The sequence below is a fragment of the Neopelma chrysocephalum genome, unplaced genomic scaffold, assembly GCF_003984885.1.
Source record: "Neopelma chrysocephalum unplaced genomic scaffold, ASM398488v2 Primary Assembly neopelma1_96921, whole genome shotgun sequence".
NCBI classification, from domain to species: Eukaryota; Metazoa; Chordata; class Aves; order Passeriformes; family Pipridae; genus Neopelma; species Neopelma chrysocephalum.
This window is the reverse complement of record NW_020925564.1, coordinates 1,284,431-1,305,289: the sequence shown is the minus strand read 5'-3', so window position 1 is coordinate 1,305,289 and position 20,859 is coordinate 1,284,431. Positions and strand designations below refer to the sequence as shown.

Genomic DNA, 20,859 nt, shown 5'->3' with positions numbered 1-20,859 from the left:
AGTAGAAAGTTTCTCATTGGCTGTGTTTCCAGTTATAAATAGAAAATTCTCTGCTGCACATCAAATGACATCAATGTGGTTTGTTGCCCTGTCATTTCAGAATTTATTTATAAATTAATACTCTTTTGCCTCCACATGTTCAGTTAACGAAACTCCAGTGCGATATCCTGAAATCTGAGTAATTGTTGCGAACTCTGCAGCTGTCTACTGATGCCTTGAGAAAGTAGTTTTGAGTGCTTTTTACTTACTATAAGCTAGAAAAACACTAAAATGATAGGCTCTTATTTTCTTTGTTTTCCACTACTCGTCAGGGGAAAGAAATTCGGTAAATTTTGCTCTCTTTTACATTAATCTTGCTCTGTACTGTTAGAATGCACCAGCTAAAATAGAAGAAATAACCCAAAATTCAAAATATAATGTGCTTATTCAAATGTGTAGAACTGAATAAGACTATGACAACTGAAGAATTATGAAGAGACAGTTTACCTGAATAGGCAACCTTGTTCCATCATATACTCTCCATGAGTTTGGTTGATAAGGATCTATTTCCTGTCACTGACCTTTAATGCTTCTTTAAAGTACTCTTTCACAAGAATAAAAACACATGTAGCAGTATCACTACAATCATATGTCTTTTCATGTGTCAGAGAATGGAGCTTCTGAATGAATACTGTGTTCTCATACTTTAAACAAACAGATGTCTGTATTTCAGATCCAGATTATCTGCCTCCTTTGAAAATGTCCTAAAAAGCCTTTTTCAGTAGGCTGCTCTAGGAAAGAAGAGCATTTCATTCAAGCAATATCGATTATTCCAGATCCACTCTTATTTCAGAGAGAAAGTGACCTTAGACAGCAAGCCATCTGTGGTATTCAGAGCTGTCCTTCAGTCCTGTATAGTCCATTGATCTCAGATGTTTATGGTAAGACATGCTGAGCTTATCCAAGATGAAAGTATTTGAGCACACAACAGCAAACTCTTTGGAAGTCTGCTTACATTTTACTGTAAATCGATGAACCTAAGCAACTGGAGAAGAGAGGGGGTGAAGATACTACAAATTACTTAAAGTCTGGTTTGTACTTCAGCATATGATGATTGGAGAATTTCAAGAGGGAAATGTTAAAAGATGGTGATATATGAGAGGAGCAGGAGACAGTTTACTTGTCTGCCTTGAAAACTTAAATTTTACAACTAGTGTAGTATCCAAATAGTTTTGAAAGGGGAGAAAACTCTGCTAGAAATGTTTTCAGAGTATATTGCACCTAAGCACTGAGCATAGGAAGAAGAAATTGGAGATGACAGTGGTTGGATGTTTTCTCCAGCAGGTAATGAGTCACCTGCTACTGACCTGGCATGTTGTCACAGGTGACTTGCTGATTGCCAGATGCTCAAATATGGGATGTTAGAGAGATACTTTCAAGTTTTATCTGAGTCCAGAATGATACTCTTTGTTGGTCGTCCACGTGGACAACAGTGGTGCTGTCAAGGGACACTTGCACTAAATGGAAAGGTATTACAAAATTCTGGAGGCAAACAGACTACCAGAGGTGACTCAAAGCCTGAGTAGTGTTCATCTACATCCTGCAGATGAAAAGGAAAAGCTTGAGTAGAAAAGGACACAACTTGAAAACTGACAATTTTCTGAAGGGCTGGTATTACAGGTAGCACTTTGGCTTTTATAGTCACAAATGCCTGTCTGAGGCATTAGGATCATTATAAACAGAATGAATCTGCTTGACAAAGTGGAGTAAGAATATGTTTTACAACAGTTATCCAGCCTTGCAAAAAGGATTTTAAACTAGGCAGCAGGAAATCTGATAATAGCTGTTTGCAATTAACTCAAGAAATAGACATCACAGGTGATATATGCAAAGGATAGGAGCAAGGCAGTTTTTGAAAAGGATGAAATAGGTTTCAAAGAGACTTAAGTGCCTTCACACAAATGAACACAATCTTGGAAACAAGCAGGAGGAGTCAGAGCTCTTGCTATCACAGTATGTTGTATGTTGTCACAGAGCTATGCTACCACTAAAATGAATATTAATGTTAATACTAATACTAAAAGTATTCCCTGATGGTGGGATACAGGCTGTTCAGAAAAGACAGACAGACATGACAAGGAGAATGACAGGTTGCCCTGTATGTGAAGGAAGTGTTCAAATGTATGCTTTTAGTGTGATGGACTACAGGCTATGTGATTTAGTCCCAGAGCAGTAACAGTGACATAGTGAGATTGTTGCCGCACAAACAGGGTGAAGAAGTGGGCAAAGACTTCTTCAAGCCACTGGAGGAGGCCTCAGAGTCAAAAATCCTGATTTACATGGGAGACTTTAAACTCCCATTACTACTGGCAAAGCATCACGGTCAAGAAAATTTCTGTATAAGATATCTGGATATGGAGAGATTGCCAATGGCACAGCTACTCTATGGGTCAGTCGGGGTTTCCACACACAGTTGGATCTAGTATTCACTAATAAGGAAGAATTAGTTGTGGATGTGACAACCACTGATTGTAGTGACGATGAAACAGTGGAGTTTGAGGTCCTGAGGAGAGAAATGAATGAGAACAGCAGAGCACAGAGCCTGGATTTGAGGAAAATGTTGGATTATTCACAGAATGGGTATGGTAAATCCCATTGAAGGCAGCACTGAAGGGCAAAGAAAATCTGACAGGTCTTGAGAACAGTATCTTAGAGTCACAAGAGCCATTCTTCTCTACGGAAAAAGGATATACAAAGCAAAACAGCAATGTGAAAAAACACAATACTCACAACAGCTGTGACAGAAAATTAATGTGTATGGAAGGTGGAAATGGAGACTGGCAACAAAAGAGGGACAACAACTGCCTAGGTATTCCAGCATGGTATTAGGAAAACCAAAGTCCAGCAAAGTTGAAACCTTGCAAGTGACATGAGGGGCAAGGAAGAGCTTCTACTCTCACTCTAACAATAAAAGGCAAAACCAAGGAAAATTTGTCATGCTCTGGTGGGAAACAAGCAGGGTGCCACAGGGCCTAACCTGGAAGCTGTACTGCTTGACATTTCTACCAGTGACCTAGAGAAGGTACTAAGGACAAGTACATCAAATTTACAGCTCACACCAAGGGGGAGCAGTCACCAAATTGAGAGCCAAGCTGCAGTCCCTGCAGGACCTGGACATGGAGAGGAAGAAGCTGAAAAGACCTCAGGAAACTGAGCAATGAGGCCAAGTCCTGCCCTGGAAAGACAGAGCTAGGTGTGGGCTGGGGCCAGCAGGACCAGGAAGTAGCTCTGGGGGATGACTGTGGATCATCCTCTCTACTCAATACCTGTGAGATCGTTGCATTAGAACAAATTCAGTGGTGGCCACCGAGGTGGTAGGACCAGATCCTTTGTCCTACAAGGAGAAACTGCAAGACTGGAGCTATTTCAGTTAGGTGAAGGGCATGGCTTTGAGGTCACTCAACAGCAGCCTGTCAGTGTTCACATCGAAAAACACAGGACTTGCTCTGGTCTGGAGTAAGAAAGGAAAAATAGTCACCTCAAGGGCAGGCCAGAAGTGGAACAGCAGCACAGACAGATTGAGCCATTTCCGTCCTTTGATTTTTCCAATATCCAGATGTATATTAGAAGATTAGTATTATTTTATTTTTATTATTTCTTATATTATATATATTCCATATATTTTATATAATATAATATTACGTATGATACATAATACAACGCAATATTTGTCTTATGTATCCATAATAAAATATTTATTATATTTCTATAAATTCCATAATATTTTCTATTATAATTCTAATATGTCTAGTAACCTGCACAACCTGTTCAGAATACAGTGTCAACCCCTCTTTAAGCAGCAGGTTGGACTAATCAGACCAGGTCCTTTCAAGCCCCAGTGATCCTCTCATTTTGTGATTTTCCTCCCTTGGACCTTGGAACCTAAGGTTCTAGAAAGGAACTTCTGTTTATTTTGTAATCCTTCTTAAAAATAGTCCAGTTGAAATCACTGGTAATATTAAATTCAACAATTGGAGGAAAAAATAAAAGTGAAATTCTTACATGTTGAAACATCATCTTAACTACCTCTAATGTCATTCTATGAATGCATCTCACTAGTACAAAGTCTAAAAGGGTGTTACAAGAGCAAGAAAAAACAATTAAGGGCTTGTAAGACATACATATGAGGAAAAAACCTAAAGAGTAGAGAATTTAGTTAGAAAAGGACAACAAAAGTAGAGATGAAAGCCTAATTTAATCATATCTGATACTATGTTTCCTAAACTGTCAAAAAACCCGGCTGATGTTGTAGATAATACAGAACCGCTGCATTGAGTATATGTGACTAGCTCAGTGCTGCACCCACAAGTGATACTGAACCCACATTGACCTGAGGTGAGTCACATCCTATTCAAAACTGGAACTAGATCTTCAGAAATGAATGGGGCCACCAAAGAGTGGCCAGAAAGGTCTATGAGTGCTATAAATCAAAAGAGGAAAGAGCCCTGTAGGGAAAAGGGGTAAGAAACTGCGCAAGGCCCAGGACAGTGCTTGCAACAAAAAAAAAATTTTTAAGCATAGAATGGAGCTGTCAACATGAAAATGAAAAGGATATACTAGAAAGAATGAAGGAAAAAGAGCAGATCTAGAAGAAAACTGGAAAAATAACACTTTTAAAGTGAGTAGGCTGGCATCAACTAAGAAATGAAAAAAATAGAAATGCCCCTGATCCAAAAAAACCACAATTATAGGATCCAATATCACTACTGTATGTGGACAGCTTATTTCTAATGATGTAGATGCATGTGACAGGGAAGTCCTTCATTTTGAGCTGGTACACATCCATCAATGGGCATTAAGCAACATGAAGTGTGAGAAAACTTGGCTTGTACTGTGAGCAGCCAGATTTTGTTTTTTCAATCCTGATTCATACGAAGGAGACATTTCTTCAAAGGTGCCAGATGAAAAAGTAGAAGCTGAAAAAAAAGTAAACAAGAAAGGAAATAAGTTTTGAAATATTTGGGTTGTCAAACTCAGTATCCTGACATCTACTAAAAAATACATTCAAGTCCTCTGAAAATGTGCTTAGTGCTGTTATGATCTACCTGTGCTATCAGTCTCTATGTGTTTATGAAAAATTCTGCTCCTTTGAAAACTCAGAAGTTTGGTTGTTTATTAGTGTATATCTTCATTGTTTCTAAAACAGCTTTTTCATTAAACTTCTTATTTTTTAAGATGTGAGATGTCAATTGATTCCAAAGTTTGCCTAGTTTATTTCTTTAGTTTACTGAAGTAGAATGGAATTATCTTAGAGTTAAACCTGTAAAATCTATTCAAATGCATTCATTTTGAAATTTCTTTCCTTTCTTCCCAAAACTGAAATTTATGTAATTCTTAACTTTTTCAGACATGTGCTTTTCCAAGAAACATTACCAGAAATCATACTAAAATTTACTATCCCAGTGGTTGTAGCCAGGATATCTCTTGTAAAAATTATTTCTGTGTTTGCTGTGAAACTAGTACACAGTTACACCATGTATATACAGTTATTCTATGGCTTAATATATGATACTTCTGTTGCAGACATGAACATTTGTTTGGGGATTGTTAAAGCAGAAGTTGTTAAATTCACAACTTGAACCATTTGTTTCCTGTGTTCTCACACACTCTTTATCTATTTCAGATACCTAACAATGCAATATTACACTGTGATGATGCATGTAAATAGGCAAACTTTGCTACTGAAGGATGCCTAAGCACATTCCAAGAACAAGCACAGGGTAGAGTCCCAAATTCTTTCTCTACATAGCACAGAGCATCCACTGGGCATATGGCACAGGGACACCTTGCAATGATAGGGACACAAGGCTGGAAAGTGAAGGTATCAGGGAGGAGCAAGGTCTGGCTGCTATGGCAAGGGAGCCAGGAGCTGAGGGGAAATGCCAGCCAGCTGGATGCAGGTAGGGCTGCTGAGCAGCTGCAACATGGCTCTGGCATGGGAAACAGGGACAGACTGCTGAAAAAGAGCTCCCCAGGGAAGGAGGGCACCCCAGGCTTCTGGCTTCTCATCAGTGACAGAGCTGACCTTCAGCTTGTCCTACTGAGCACCTTAACCTATGGCACTGAGCCCCCAAACTTATTCCATTGAGGCCTCTATGAGAGGGTAGGTACCCCAGGGTGCTGAGAGAAAATAGGATACTACTCAGATTTTTCACAAATGTTTCAGAGGTTCTGCCAGCCTTACAGGAGGTGCTACTCTTACATCTTGCCTTTTAATTTCCTTAGAAGAAGCACCGCAGCTTCAATTGAACTTTTTTTTCTGTTTAGGAGGGGAGAGGAGGAGGAACGATTAAAATGACCTTGTTTCTTTAGTTTGAATGTGAAAGCCACACTACATCAGGAAAAAGAAAAATGCCATTTCACATTTTAGAGTGTACACATCACATGCCATGACAAATCTCAAGAAATACTGACATTTTCAAGAGGCAAAGGTCTTGCAAGACTATATGATCCAGCAGCAAACTTTAGCATACTTGCCATCTCAGGTAATTACTTTCCATTAAAAAATACAAGTTTAATTTTAGAAATTATTACAAGAAGCAGGGGGGGGGTTTCCAGTATTCTTCTGACAACTTGCCTGCACCTTCAATAAACCTTATTTTATATATGTGTAGTTATAGAACAAAGAAATAGTAAGCCCTCTGTGTTAATAGCAAAAATTTCTTTATGAAACAATGTATCCTATTCAGTGAATCAGAATGTCAGTTTTATTTACAAATATCTGAAATTATATTTCCCATTTCGAATGAAAATATGACAAGGGTTTCTCATATTCATTTTAATATTTGTGGAATGTAATGAGTTAAAACAAACTTTCCTTGAACTTTATTATGTAACACATGTAGTTGCATTCTGGAAAATTATATTTTCATGTTTTCACACCTAGAGAGAGATGAGGATTAAATGTGTTCTCATAATTCACTTTTCATGAAGAAAATTCCCCTGCATCACTTGGATTTCTTTGCAAGCCCAAATTTTCTGAATATTTGTATTTATACTGAGGTGTTTGGATATGGGAAGAAAACCAATATATTTAGAAGGTCAGTTCTGACTGCTCTTCAAAACACCCAGTTATCACTGAAGTTTGTTTTGTTTTTCATATAATCAGTATTATTTTCTTCCAGTGGGAATGAAAAAGAAACTCAAAACAATTCAAAGCTGTCTTCGCAAACTCGGGGGCTGGATTATTTTGTGAAATGATTGAATAGTGATGGTACTTACAAGGAAAAAGAAAATAGAAAAATAAATCCAAACCAACACTAACAAATAGAAGCTAAGACATTTGAGACCTAGCCAAGACTGACAGGTAATGTAAATCATGGGTCGGTTACCACCAGTTGAAGATGAGTCTGTTACCTTCATTTCAGCTGCTCATTTGCCAGCTGCCAAATTCACCCACTTGACTGCTCCAATATTCAGCTGAAAAATACTTTCAGCTTAGTGTCATCACACTAGAGGAGATATACAAACAATCGTAATAATACCAAACTATTTCCCATGCAACTTAGGCAAAGTTGGCAAAATCTGCTATTTCTAGAGGTCTATGTGTCTTGTGATTGGGAATAAAATTTTTAATGAACTGTGGTAACTCCCGAAGTATATACTATTTTAAAAAATGTGTACATCTTGGGCACTTAGCAAAAACCCTGTGGTAGCTCCCAGAGAAATGATATTTGACTGTACAGCTAACAGCATGAGGTCAGTTAGAATAAGTACCTCAGCTTTCATCACCACTGAAGCTCAAATAGAACTGGTTAGATTTTCAGAACCTTCTCCAGTAGGTTAGACTACAGACCACAGTTAAACTCTCTTTTCGGGTGTTTTAGTCCACATAGGCAATTAGTGAGCTAGAGGTTCTGGCGTTGACTTCTTCCTCATTATCCTACTTTTGTAGACAAGCCCTTTCTGAACACAGATGTTGTGCATTTGGATAATCTCCAAGGTCAAATCATTCCAAGCACAGTAGGGGTGCAAGAATCTCTAAAGGCAAGAATATAAAAATAAAAATTATAAAAAGGATTGTGTTTCACCAAACTGTTCCGCAATGTTTCCAACAGGAAACTCAAGGGAATACCTGAGGGTAAAGAATAGAAATGATCCGCAATGGAGAAGCTCTAGTAGTTTGTTGTAAAACATTCATAGGTATGTTCTATGCAGAAGGTGTCCAAAAGCTTTAAAACATGTCCACCATTACAAGGGAAAGTTTTATGATGCCAGCAAACCCCAGTCAGTACATCTGCTTGTTCTGTTTTACTGGGGCTTTGTCTAAGGAATAGGATTTATACCTTCTAAGCTTATTATGAATTTGCTGTATTTGCTAAATATTCACAGCTAAAACCTGTATGTTTATTCTTTTAACTTGGAGTTCTTTTCAGATAAAATCTCAAGAGGTCTTTTACTAGCTGTGGTTTACCTTCTGATGTGATAACAGTGAATTTGTGTCACATGTGTCCCAATAGACATGTTCAAAGAGAAAAGGTTTTATCTTGGAAAGAAGCAGAATAAGCTAGTAAAGAACAGAATATATGCTAAAATGGAGAATGAAATGAAAGTCAGAAAAGGAAAAAAGTTCATTTAAGGATTAGCAAATATTCCCTTGTGCAAATGGAGAATGTATACTAAAGATATGGAGAAGTGTACTAAAAGCCTAAGTCCCACACTGAAGCAAGCTATAGCATGTTCAGTTACACAAGGTACAGGGGGCAAAGTTCACTGCTGTGTTGCACTGCAGGTTGGTAAGAATAAAAGACAAAAAAAAGCTGTTTCTGTGTTCTGACAGAACTGGGTCCACTCTTGCACTATTACTTGCTTATAGGGAAGCAGAAGAAGAAGTAGATAATCTGTTTTCTGCTTGATGTCAGTTGTACAGTGGTTGAACCTTTTCCCAGAAAACTTGTTAATGTTTTGTCTTGGTGCCAGTTAAGATGTTTCTTCACAAAATATCTTCACCTCACTCAAATCCACTCTTACTGAAAGTTCAGAAAGAGAGTTAGAGTTTGGCCATTTTTGCTCAGTGAAAGTTGTCCTTGCAAAGGTGAAAGAAGCACTTTGTTCATTTCAGAGACGGTTTTTCTCTGTTTCATTACCTCTCTATTTTTTTGTTTCATAACACCTTCTCAGAACTCAGCATTTTGGGAAATTTCAATATGATCATTACTTTTTTATTTTAGCATCAAAATAAATACTTAAAATAAAAACTGTAAGTTTGAGATTAGAGTGTTTCATTTTACAAATAACATATCTTAGTCACTTACTTCTGACTGATCATGAAAATGCCATCTGAGGAATTTTTTTTTAAGTGTCTGTTAAATGTGATTTTCCCTAGTGTTCTTTGTCTGTTTTCAAGTGAGCCTTTCTTTGCAAGTAATTAAAAAAAACCAAAAACAAACCTTCGCATTTGTTCTGTTTTGAATTCAAGTATTTGTCTCTGACCTTTGCTAAAACTTGTAAAATCACAAGGAGATAAGCATGAAAGAAATCATGTGCTGTTCAAGTACTTAAAGTCCAGAGAAATGCACTGAAGTAGAAAGGGGATTAATAGAGGAAGGAGGGTGAGGCCAAGCCATACTGTGTTGGTAGAAGAAGGATTAGCAATCAGACTGAACCAGGAGAGAATTTAGTCGTGCTTATTTTGGGTGAGACACAGCCACAGGACGTGCAGAGATAGAACAGAATCTCAGCAGTGGAGGGATACCAGGAAGAGAGAACAGGTACAATGCATGCAGCAGTGTAACTTCACCTTTTGATCAAGCTGTCATTAGAAAACAGCAAGAGAATACAGAGGAGAACTGCTGAGTGTAGAACAAGATGCACTAGTTTAATTCAGAAAAGAAAGGCATGAACCAGGGGGAGGGGAGGGAGGGTGAAAATAAAGGGTTCAGAAAACTGGTGCCTTAATCAAGTTTTAGCATGTTGTGGTAGTGAAGCAAATCTGACCAGCAGGTGTGCGTTGTGAATGAACAATTCGTAAGAACTTAGAAGTCAATGAGCAAATATAGATCTATATAGTTACTATATCTTATGCAGGTTGTTAGAAGAGAAGAACATTAACGTCTGTGGTCAGAGTTGTTTGCCTTTCCAGATGGTGTATTGAAGTGTAGAGTTAGAAGGAATTTTCTGGGGTGGAAGGGGTAGCCTACGGAAGAGATTTGTATCACTTGTTTTCATTCTGCTCTCTCTTTCTCTCTCTCTTTCTTTCTCTCTTTCTTTCTCTCTTTCTTTCTCTCTCTCTTTCTCCCTTTCTCCATAGAGGGACCTGGGTGTCCCATCACAGGAGAGGAAAGTCAGCGTGTGTGGACAGCCAGCTCTTGGAACGAGCCGGCTCTGCTTGACCTGCTGTCATGCAGATCCCCACGCTGCTCTTCCTTTCCCTGCTACCACTTAGCATGTTGGACCAAGCTGGAGCTCAGTTCCCTCGTCAGTGTGCAACTGTTGAGTCCCTGAGGAGCGGCATGTGTTGCCCAGACTATTTCCCTGTGTTCGGGCCAGGTACTGACCGGTGTGGCGTGTCCACGGGAAGGGGCCGGTGTGTACAGGTGACTGCGGATTCACGCCCACACGGCCCACAGTACATCCATGATGGGCGAGATGACCGTGAGCAATGGCCCATTCGCTTCTTCAACCAAACCTGCCGGTGCAACGGTAACTTCTCTGGCTACAATTGTGGGTCGTGTCGACCTGGCTGGACTGGACCTACCTGTAGCCAACAGATTAATATAGGTAAGAGCATCAGAAATATGAGATAAAAACTGCCTTGTCAGCACTTGCTTCTAAATGTATCTGGCATGTTTCTCTTCTTTAAAATACAAAAAATCTCTTATATTTATTTAGCAAAGTTATGTTGCTGTAGGGTCTATTAAGGCAGGTGCTAGATGAGCTGTACAGCTTGTGTATCAAGCACTTACATTTACTACCCAATAAAAAGAAGAAATGAAACCTGTAGGCAATGCAGGGTTAGGACCAAGTCCATTAAAGGATAGAACATCTAAGCTGAAAAAAAAAAAAGAATTATTTGAAATTACTTAAGAAAATAAATATATTATTTAGAATTATTTAAAAGTAAAGCAATGTTTATAGACATGTATATGTGTTTGTGAGTATGTCCGGGAATAGTACATGTCTTGCTATGTTTAATACCTTATGACTACTTTAAGTAGTAGTGACAGCAGCTCTTTTCATTCAAAATTTCTTAATATGTTTCTAAACTATGTATATGGCCTTGTAAATTTTTACTTACTTAGTTGCTGTCAGTACCTTTAAAGGTATTGAGTCACAACCATGAACTGTTCAGATGAACAAATGAACCTTTCTGAGAGTTCTTCAGTTTCAGTTTAGTCCTGAATATCAGTAAACAAATGTCTAAAATTTTTTGAAATGGATATGCAATCCTTTCAGGAAAAATGTTGAATACTGTAGGTAAACAGAAAAAGACAAGAGGGCTTGGGGAGAGATCCTTATTCTCAAGTCAAAACCATCTGAATGAACGAGGTTTCAGCCTTTATTTTCAAACTTACACACTTTTAATTTTAAAGGTATTATTGAAATCCTGCGAAATCCATAAATCCTCAAATGAGATATGGGTTCTGTTGACATGAGAAACAAGAGGTTTCTAGCACAAATGTGCAGTGCAGAAATAGATATCAGCACTGACATTATTTTCACCAGATAGAAAATGTTCCATGAATATGAGTGCATGTTCCAACAATGGCTAACAAAGCACCGCTTACTGAATCAAAATTTTAACAACAAGATTTCTTTAAGAAAAACCCCTGTGGGTATAGGAAAGATCTTAGGAATTTTTTTTTTTCATCCTTTGAACTCCAAGAAGCAAGTTAGAAAGCAGAAATTATGACTCGTGTCTTGGATCAGCCAAGCCGGGTTGTACTGTCTGGTGTTCTGGCCTGTTCTGTATTACAATGATGATAACTCTGAAGGATAACAAAGAAACAAATGTTAACATGCACAAATTTAGCAATGTAAATCTAGAGACAGGCAAAAAGCAGATTTAGCTGATTTTCTAGGGTATACAAGAGCACTTTTCATTTTTCTTTCTTATTAAATCCTTTACTACTCAGTAAAACCCCAAGCAAACCAGATCTATCATGCATAATAACATGAGTTTAAAGAGAGTAAATTAGCTTCTTATTACGCTTTAAGTTTCTCCATGGAAGTCACCTCTTTTGACCATTCTTAGCCCTGGGTCTATCTGCTCAGATTTTAAAAATAATTACTGGATTATTGTTAGCATATCCATTTTAAATAGCTTTAAGATGCAGTTTGATGCCTTCAAATCTTCTCAATTCATGACTAATTTTAATAATAGTCACAATTATTTCTTGTGGTTCAGGCACATACTTTGAAAAAGAAAAAGGTTAAGAAGTATACATAAATCAAAATTAGATGGATATTTGTAGTTCAGTACTTAAAACACCCCCAAATAATTCTTCAGTGATAAGGGCTAGCATATCACTTCAAAAAAAAGTGCAAAAAAAGAAAAGCATTTCAGAATACACAGTCTTGAATGAAATTCATGTTTTACAAAAGTATTTATTTAAAGTTCAAAAAAACCAAAATATCCTCCACCCAATCAAATTTATCTAGTGAAACAAAATTCACTTGTATTCTTCATGTAGATTCATGCTGAAGACCTGTTGCTTCTTGTGTCAACATAATCTATCACTCATTTGGACAATCATTGATTTTTACAGTATTTTTTTATAATGAAAATAAGTACGTGTTGAAGAACAACTGTGAGGACTTCTACCTGCATCTTAGTCTAAACTTAAACCGAAATCTTCTCAGACCAGATGAAAGAGGGGCTGAGGTGGTCTGAACTCTGTTCTGCTTGCTGAAATACTGGTATTTTAAAGAGTCAGTTTACTTCCTTGTTTCACTTTCTCTATGTGGATAACAATATTTTTAAATTATTTTGAGTATATTAGTAAAAAGGACTAATATATGACTACTGTTAATAATGTTATGTAATGACATTAAAGAGACATATTGTACTGTAATAAATTCACAATAATTCACTGGTGAATATCCCATTTTTCCTACAAAGGTTCAAGCATAAACGATGCACTTCTTCACTATCTTGCCAAACATCAGAATTTCTGATTATTATAAATTGCTTTATAGTATTCTTTTCTTGTAGAGTACTACCACAGGAAACTGATGAAGTTCTGAAAGGTTTGTACCACAAAGCACTTTGTCATTACTCTGCAGAATGGAAAGATAATCTGTAACAGTACTTCTAAAAGCACTAAAATCTCGAGGTTTGAGGCTTTATTTTTATTTGTTTCAGCCTTTCTCATAATAAAGAACTTTTGCTATTTATGCTTAGTGAATTGCCCCAGTAAAAAAAAAAAAAGAAAAAGATGAATTCTTGAAGAAAAAGGGACTTATACAGAGATATTAGGAACACAATAAATTAGTTCTGTAAGTTCAGACTTGAGCAATTTTGGTAACTTGCTTCTTCTGTATTATCACAGTCAGAAGAAATCTTTTGGATCTAAGCGCAGAAGAAAGGAATCGTTTTGTGAATGCCTTGCACCAAGCCAAGGTGACAATCCACCCTGACATTGTCATTGCCACACGAAGACGTGAAGAAATATTTGGACCAGATGGCAACACACCACAGTTCGAGAATATCTCCATTTATAACTACTTTGTGTGGTCTCATTATTATTCTGTCAGGAAAACTTTCCTTGGTGCAGGGCAGCAGAGTTTTGGAGGAGTTGATTTCTCTCATGAGGGACCAGCTTTTGTCACATGGCATAGGTACCATCTATTGCAGCTTGAAAGAGATATGCAGGTGAAGTTAATATTACTTTTGTGTCACATGTTCATGCTATGTTTTGTACAGTTAAAAACTTCTCTCTATATTACAACAGGTAAAAAAATGATAGCAGCTTCTTCTACATGTTGAAATAATTCTGCTTCAATTTCAGCAACTCACTGGGTACACTGAATTTAATTAAATGTATTTAGATTTTAGACAGTCATTTTTATAGAGATTCTAAAAGTAATATTTTAATCAGAGTAGTTACATAAAAATCTCTCATAAAAATAGATACAAATTCTATATACATCTATATAAGACATTTTATTGGACCAACAAAGTTATTTCTGGTGGTATTTTTAATCTAAAGGTCATGATTCTTGAATAAAAATGACCAAATCATCAGAAATTTTACAGAAAGGGAAAACAGAGATGGCTTAGGGATTCAGAATCATATTTTATTTTTGTAACTGGTTAGAGAAATTGTTATACCCTGTTCCATAAATCAGCAATTCTCGTTTCCCTTCTCTTATGCAGACCTCTCCATAAATAAAATATAGCATTTTATGGACCATCATCCTTCTTAAAAAAACAAGAATTAGGTTTTCAAGGTCATGATTAAAAGATGCCTGAAATCACTTCAGCATTTTCATCAGCTTTAGTGGCTTTACTTTAGATTGAGGCACATACTCTCTTCCAAAGCTTGTATTTGACATTGGTGTCATTTCACTACGTGAAAGTCCTGAGAAGTTCTATCTCTTTGTGATTTAATATATACTCCTATTTATGTCACTAGACTTGATCATTAGTTAAAGTAATTTGGTTTGCTAACTCCACAACTGCTCAACTCCAACCTGTACTGGAACCAAACCACAAGAATTTGAAGAGCCAGTACCCCTGTTCTTTACTTTTCCATCAGTCACTCCACAGTTGTCTTAGTTATTGTGTGTGCTACAAAAACACTGCTCTTTCTCACAGGCCATTAAAAATATTTGGAAAATGGGGTCTCAGCATAAATTTCTGTTTCTTACTATTCACAGTATGGTTTCATGGAAGAGGTACTGTCTTATGAATGAGGGAGATCCATGACGGTTCAATAGTCCAAACATCTGTTCTGTTGAAAAAGACATCAATGTGAAAAACCACCAAAAAGTTTTGCATAAATTTTCCATAGAGTTCCTCTCCTCTATGAGGCAATCTTCTGACTCTTATTAAGACGTATTTAACTGGTTTTAACATCCTCTTAGCAGTAAATATTAGAGCTGTCTGCATCACATATGTAACAACTCTATATTTATGTGGTTTAGAACATGCTACAGGACCCCAGTTTTGGACTGCCCTACTGGAACTTTGCAACAGGACAAAATACTTGTGATATCTGCTCAGATGACTTGATGGGAGCTAGAAGCAATTTTGATGTCACTCTTATCAGCCAAAACTCAATCTTCTCTCAGTGGAGAGTGCTATGTGAAAATGTAGAAGACTATGAAACTTTGGGAACCATCTGTAACAGTAAGTATGAATGATAGAAGAAATCTGGAGAGAAAATTCTTTTAATAATAAATAAATACAGTACTTTACAATGCAATGGCTTTTCCCAGTGAAAAAGTCTTAAAGTGTTTTTTTAAAATATTCTTAAATATTTTCAATATTTAAATAAGAATATAAATACATAAAGAATATAATATTAATATTTCATATTCTTAGTCTTTAATATTCTTATGATACATGTTCCATCATCTGTCTTGCACCAAGACACCAAGCACTTCAAAATTTGATCAGGAACTTGTAGCAGAGGAAGAACAAAATTCTTCCCTTCCCTTCTTATGGAGTATCTATTCAGGTCCTGCACTATAAATAACTAAATCTGATAGTGTAATTTCTTAAATGAAGCATAAGTGTTCTTCTGAATACTCCACTTATCACCCTCATGGCATTCTGCACCTAAAATGCGAACATCAAACAAATCCCCATGTTAACTATGTGAAGCATGTTTGAATGTGAGTAATATTGGAGTCTAGCACACCTGCCCAAACTAAAATAGTTTAAAAAATCCCAGTAGGTTTCTTGTACATTCATCACCCTTAAGCCACAACTCAGCATTGTCATGGAAACAGGAGACAAAAATAGGAAAAATCCCACAATATTGGATTGGTCATACACATAATCAGCTATAGCCTTTTCCCCAGCTATTCTGTCAGGATATCCTCAAAACTTGTCCTCCATCTCATCAGGAAATCACATTGAAAATCTGAAGGGAATTTCCCCAAAGCACTTAGAGAACAACAAACTTCAGTAAGAGGCCTCTAGATGTTTTTTACATCCTGGTGCAAAGGTTCCAGAACACAGGACTACATGAAGATTCTTAGCCTGACACAAGGAACTGACCCATTCATTCAGTGTAAAGTCATTTGTGAGGGATTTTTTTCTCCATGGTTCAGTCATGCAAAGGATACTTTCTGTGTATTGTTTTCTCTCTTCTCTCCATCCCCAGGCACTGAGGGTGGTCCCATCCGAAGAAATCCTGCTGGAAATGTCGCACGGCCTATGGTACAGCGTCTCCCAGAGCCTGAGGATGTTGCCCAGTGTTTGGAAGTTGGTGTATTTGACACTCCTCCTTTCTATTCCAATTCAACAGACAGTTTCCGTAACACAGTAGAAGGTAAACATGGCAAACAAAAAGACCTGTAACAACTCCAAACAAGTCAAGAAACAGGCTTGCCATTATTCCTACTGGAAGTATGAGTTTGGAGACAGGCTATTGGACACTAAGAACACATTGTTCTTAGTGTTAAGTATTAGATTAGTATTAGGTGGAAATAAGCTCTGGCTAAATTGCATTATAGATATAGCTTGTGTCTCTTAAAATGTGTAAAAGCCTCAAAAATCTGTTGCTGGCATAGTAAGTAGAAATGTGCTGAAATCAAGTTCTTGAAACACAGTTAATAGGTTGCTGTTGCTGGAAGTAGACAGTCCTTCCCTGCAGATTGATTCAGCTGCATCTTTAAATGAGGCAAACATGTGCTTCTAGCAGTGATTCTTGTATCCAAATTAAAACAAATAAAAGAAAGCAAAATAAATTTTAAGCTTTGTTAGTATTTAGTGCAGTGGTATTGAGATCTGGGTATAGGATTTATTACTAAATATGTTAGTCCTACTCTCTGGACCATATAACTCTGTTCTTCTATAAGCTTTACACATTTAAAATTAAATTTTCAGTCACTGATATCTGAACAGATATACCCCCAACAGAGAAACTAGCTTAAATATTTGATTTATACTGTTCAGCCGATATCCTGAAACTTCTTCTGTACTTTAATAATCCCTATTTTGTAACAGGAAGAGATTACAAAGTGACAGTTCAGACCCCTGCCAGACCTCCCATAGATACTCTGTCTCTTTTAAAGAAGCGTTAACTCCTACTACACGGAGGATCTGCTCCCTTTTCTTTCTCTTGAAGAACAAATCCAAGAAAATGCACCAACCTTCTAAGTATATCTGAAAGTTCTGAATGCTTACCAAGTCTGACAAATGGGCTATCAATACCTAGGTATCTAAATACGGCTTTAGCCAATTAACTGTATGTATCCCTCTCTGGAAAGACTGGCCAAAGCTTGAAAACAGGAGGACTTTTCATGACGTTTCAGATCCTGGCATCTGACATGAGGTATGACGTTTTGGGCACTAACAAAGTTACAGAGGCACTATCTTCACTGAAAAAGTGAAAACAGAGCATGTGAAGCTTTCTGACATGTATTCCCAGTACACATGGAAATGATGTATGGAAACTTAACAGCTGGCTCATTAGAATAAATGCGAAAATATACCCACTTTAGTCAGCAAATAGAAAACACGTGCAACTATTTTAGTTATGCTGAAAGATATGTTAGGACCTAAATATGTACCTTTATTTTCATGCTATGATGTGGTTTATTTTATCCATTTTTCCATTAGATCCCAGCAGCCTTGCACTCCATATTGTCAGCATTCTTTTGTAAAGGCTATTTTAATCTGAAAATTATGCATGCTAGGGACATTTCTCAAATGCCAGTAAATAAAGAATTAGCTAACCATTTATTTTAAGCAAGGCAACAAAACAACATGAAACTCTTTCAGAGAAAAAAGGAAATGTTCATCTGGGAGCGCAGATTCCAAGCAACGTCTTCACAGGAATTTTTTTGTGTTACTCTTTTTTTGCATATTCAGGATACAGTGATCCTTCTGGAAAATATGATCCAGCAGTTCGAAGTCTTCACAACTTGGCTCATCTATTTTTGAATGGAACAGGAGGGCAAACTCATTTATCACCAAATGATCCCATTTTTGTCCTTCTGCACACATTTACAGATGCTCTTTTTGATGAGTGGCTGAGACGGCACTCTGCAGGTAAGATGTTCTCACGGACAGAGGCAGGGTGGGTGGTTGTCACTGTAACCCTGGAAGGACATTCCATTATTTTGTGGATGAAATACTTATGTTTCTTCTTGTCAAAGAAGAACAGATGCCATGTAGATTCATTTTTACTACATCTGTGATATACTACCAGTATTCAATAACCATCTCCATGTACTTCTAAGGAATGATCACTGTTGCAGCTCTTGTTTCTTTAACTCCAAAAAGAATACAGAAAAGTAATAAGGGTGAAAGTGAAAGAGATGGGGAAAGGGAGAACAGAAGGAAGGAATTGCAAGGAAGGAAGGAATTGCAAGGAAGGAAGGAGAAAAAAGAAATAAAGAAGGAAGGAGGCTGGTATCAGCGTACTAGGGGGAGAATTCTGTATAACATTTATGTCCATGCGTCAGTCAGCACAATGCAGCAACTGTATTCCTCTTGGAATAATCCATCCCCCTCTTCCTTCTTCTATAGAAGACAGCTGTTGTTGCACAACTGAGACTTCTTTGTGTAGTTTCCACAACAACCTACCTCATGTAATTTTCCCACATAGCTCTCAGAGAGCAATTGTATCCCCTTGTGGTACTTGCATGAACTATCACAAGGTTTTGCATCATCTTACTAAGGTGAATTTTCTTTTTTTTTTGTTCTTTTTTGCTGGAGGTTGTTTGTTTGTTTGTTTTGTTTTACTTCAACTTTCTTCTGATTTAACAAAATGTTGCAAAAAAATTCCACTGGAACCTACATTAGCTGTCTTCTGGAACTGGATGAGATAGCTGTTCACCACTGTTACAACCAGGCAAAACCAGAATGTAGAAAAAAGCCTTTCCCAGTCCTCCATGTATACATATTTCTCCTTTACTACATGAGAAGAAATTAAAAGCCCAACATGGGCAGAAATTTTTAGAATTTATTGGTGGTTTCCATTAAAAAAAACAGAGATATCATTAGTGATCTTTCTTTTGCACAGTGCAGAGCCCTCTGCTCTGTATGCATCACACTGGAAAAACAATCCTCCTGAAATAGCTTAGGTTAGGAAGAAAAAACTGAGGTACTCAAAATCCTGAGTTGGAAAAAAAAATTAAGTAGGGCAAGTTACTTTAATTTTGTTTACAGAAATGTGATTTGAATTTAAAATTTAGATATCTCAACATATCCACTGGAGAATGCCCCTATTGGACATAACCGACAGTACAACATGGTACCTTTCTGGCCTCCAGTTACCAATAACGAAATGTTTGTTACTGCACCAGAAAACCTGGGATACAGTTATGAAGTCGAATGGCCAGGTAATCTGTAATATCTAGATACTTTTTCTTCCTTTTTTTCTCATCATGTCTTTGTCCCTTTTAGTTTATGCATCATATAATAAAGTTATTCAAATTTCACAAACAATACCTGTTGTCTTTGTAAAGGTCTTTTTCTCCTTTCTGCCTAACTTTCCAAATGGGTTTTTGGCATTTAGTATAGGTACTGATCAGAGATTGTTTCAGCATGAAGTTCCCACTATCCACTTCAATTCTGGGAGAAGTGCTCATTTGGATCTTAACCTTGCAGAAGGTCCTTCATTAAATCACAAGAGAGAATGCAAATGCCTCACAAACCAGTGGGAAGAAGAAAAGTCCAGAACTGGCTTTAGGGTGGAACAAGATAGACTGAATTTCCTCACGTATTATCAAACAAAATTTAAACAAATTCCATTCCACAACTCACTGAATAATGACAGATGCTGAGCTTTGGTTTGTCCCCATGATGTTTATACATATAGTTTACATTTACTTTTAATAATTATCTCTTTCATTTTTCTTCCTGTAGGTCGGGCTCTCCGTGTCACAGAGATGATAACTATAGCAATAGTGACTGCACTGGTTCTTGTTGCAATTATCTTTGCTGCTGCTGCATGTATTGTGCGCGTCAAGAAAAATAAGGATGAGTTGCATCAGCCTCTTCTTACTGACCAGTATCAGCACTACTCAGATGATTATGATGGTGTACCAACACCAAGCCAGTCTGTTGTTTGAAAAGATGACACTTTTTTGCATCTGACTGAAACTGTTTATTTTTGCTGTATTTCATAAATGGTGGTTATCCATCTGCTTTAAAATAAAGAGCATAAACCGTCAGTTGTCTTGATATGTTTGCTTCAGGTCTCACTTCCTCTTTAATCACATTTAGGTATCAATAAGTCACCTTTGCAATGCTGATTCTGTGTTGATTTTAACAGAATTCTTCAAGGGCCACCTGCAAGCCTTTGCCATGCATATTTCTGTAAAATCTGGTAAAATTTAGTTGACTTGACAACAACAAATGCCATCTGACTTCACTTAACCTTTATATCCAGAATTCTTTTATGAGGTACTTTTGTGAAAAGTCAAGTCTAGAACAGGGTAGAAGCTCAATACAAAATTCAAGTAGACACCCTAAGTGCCTAATTGTACCTAAGTGACTAGAAACGTGTTAAAAAATACAATGGACACCCTGGCTAAGTGAGTAGAAATGTGTTGCAGTATAACCAGCATGCCAGGCATGGAGTTAAAATGGAATTCTGAGGGGAACAGTATATTTGAAATCAACTTTATTCGATAAGTTTTGAACTCGTTGCTTTTATGTTGATCTGTGAAAACAGATTCACAGTTGAAGCCACTCCA

The 20,859-nt window shown here is 37.1% G+C and overlaps 1 protein-coding gene across 1 annotated transcript; it reads left to right on the top strand.

Moving 5' to 3' along the window:
* The first annotated feature begins 9,584 nt into the window (after nucleotides 1–9,584).
* On the top strand, nucleotides 9,585–20,334 carry TYRP1 (tyrosinase related protein 1). The gene is made up of 8 exons (XM_027670579.1): nucleotides 9,585–9,749; nucleotides 10,289–10,758; nucleotides 13,530–13,852; nucleotides 15,127–15,331; nucleotides 16,314–16,481; nucleotides 18,026–18,205; nucleotides 19,354–19,500; nucleotides 20,027–20,334. Exons 2-8 carry the CDS (start codon nucleotides 10,380–10,382, stop codon nucleotides 20,230–20,232), a joined length of 1,608 nt encoding a protein of 535 aa, XP_027526380.1. The 5' UTR covers nucleotides 9,585–9,749; nucleotides 10,289–10,379; the 3' UTR covers nucleotides 20,233–20,334.
* The last annotated feature ends 525 nt before the right edge of the window (nucleotides 20,335–20,859 follow it).

Excerpts from the sequence above, each read along its gene's own strand:
- TYRP1 (XM_027670579.1), top strand. The coding sequence starts at position 10,380 with ATGCAGATCCCCACGCTGCTCTTCCTTTCCCTGCTACCACTTAGCATG. Across the intron at positions 13,853-15,126 it reads AGCTTGAAAGAGATATGCAG|AACATGCTACAGGACCCCAG; the intron begins GTGAAGTTAATA and ends TATGTGGTTTAG. Across the intron at positions 19,501-20,026 it reads TTATGAAGTCGAATGGCCAG|GTCGGGCTCTCCGTGTCACA; the intron begins GTAATCTGTAAT and ends TTCTTCCTGTAG.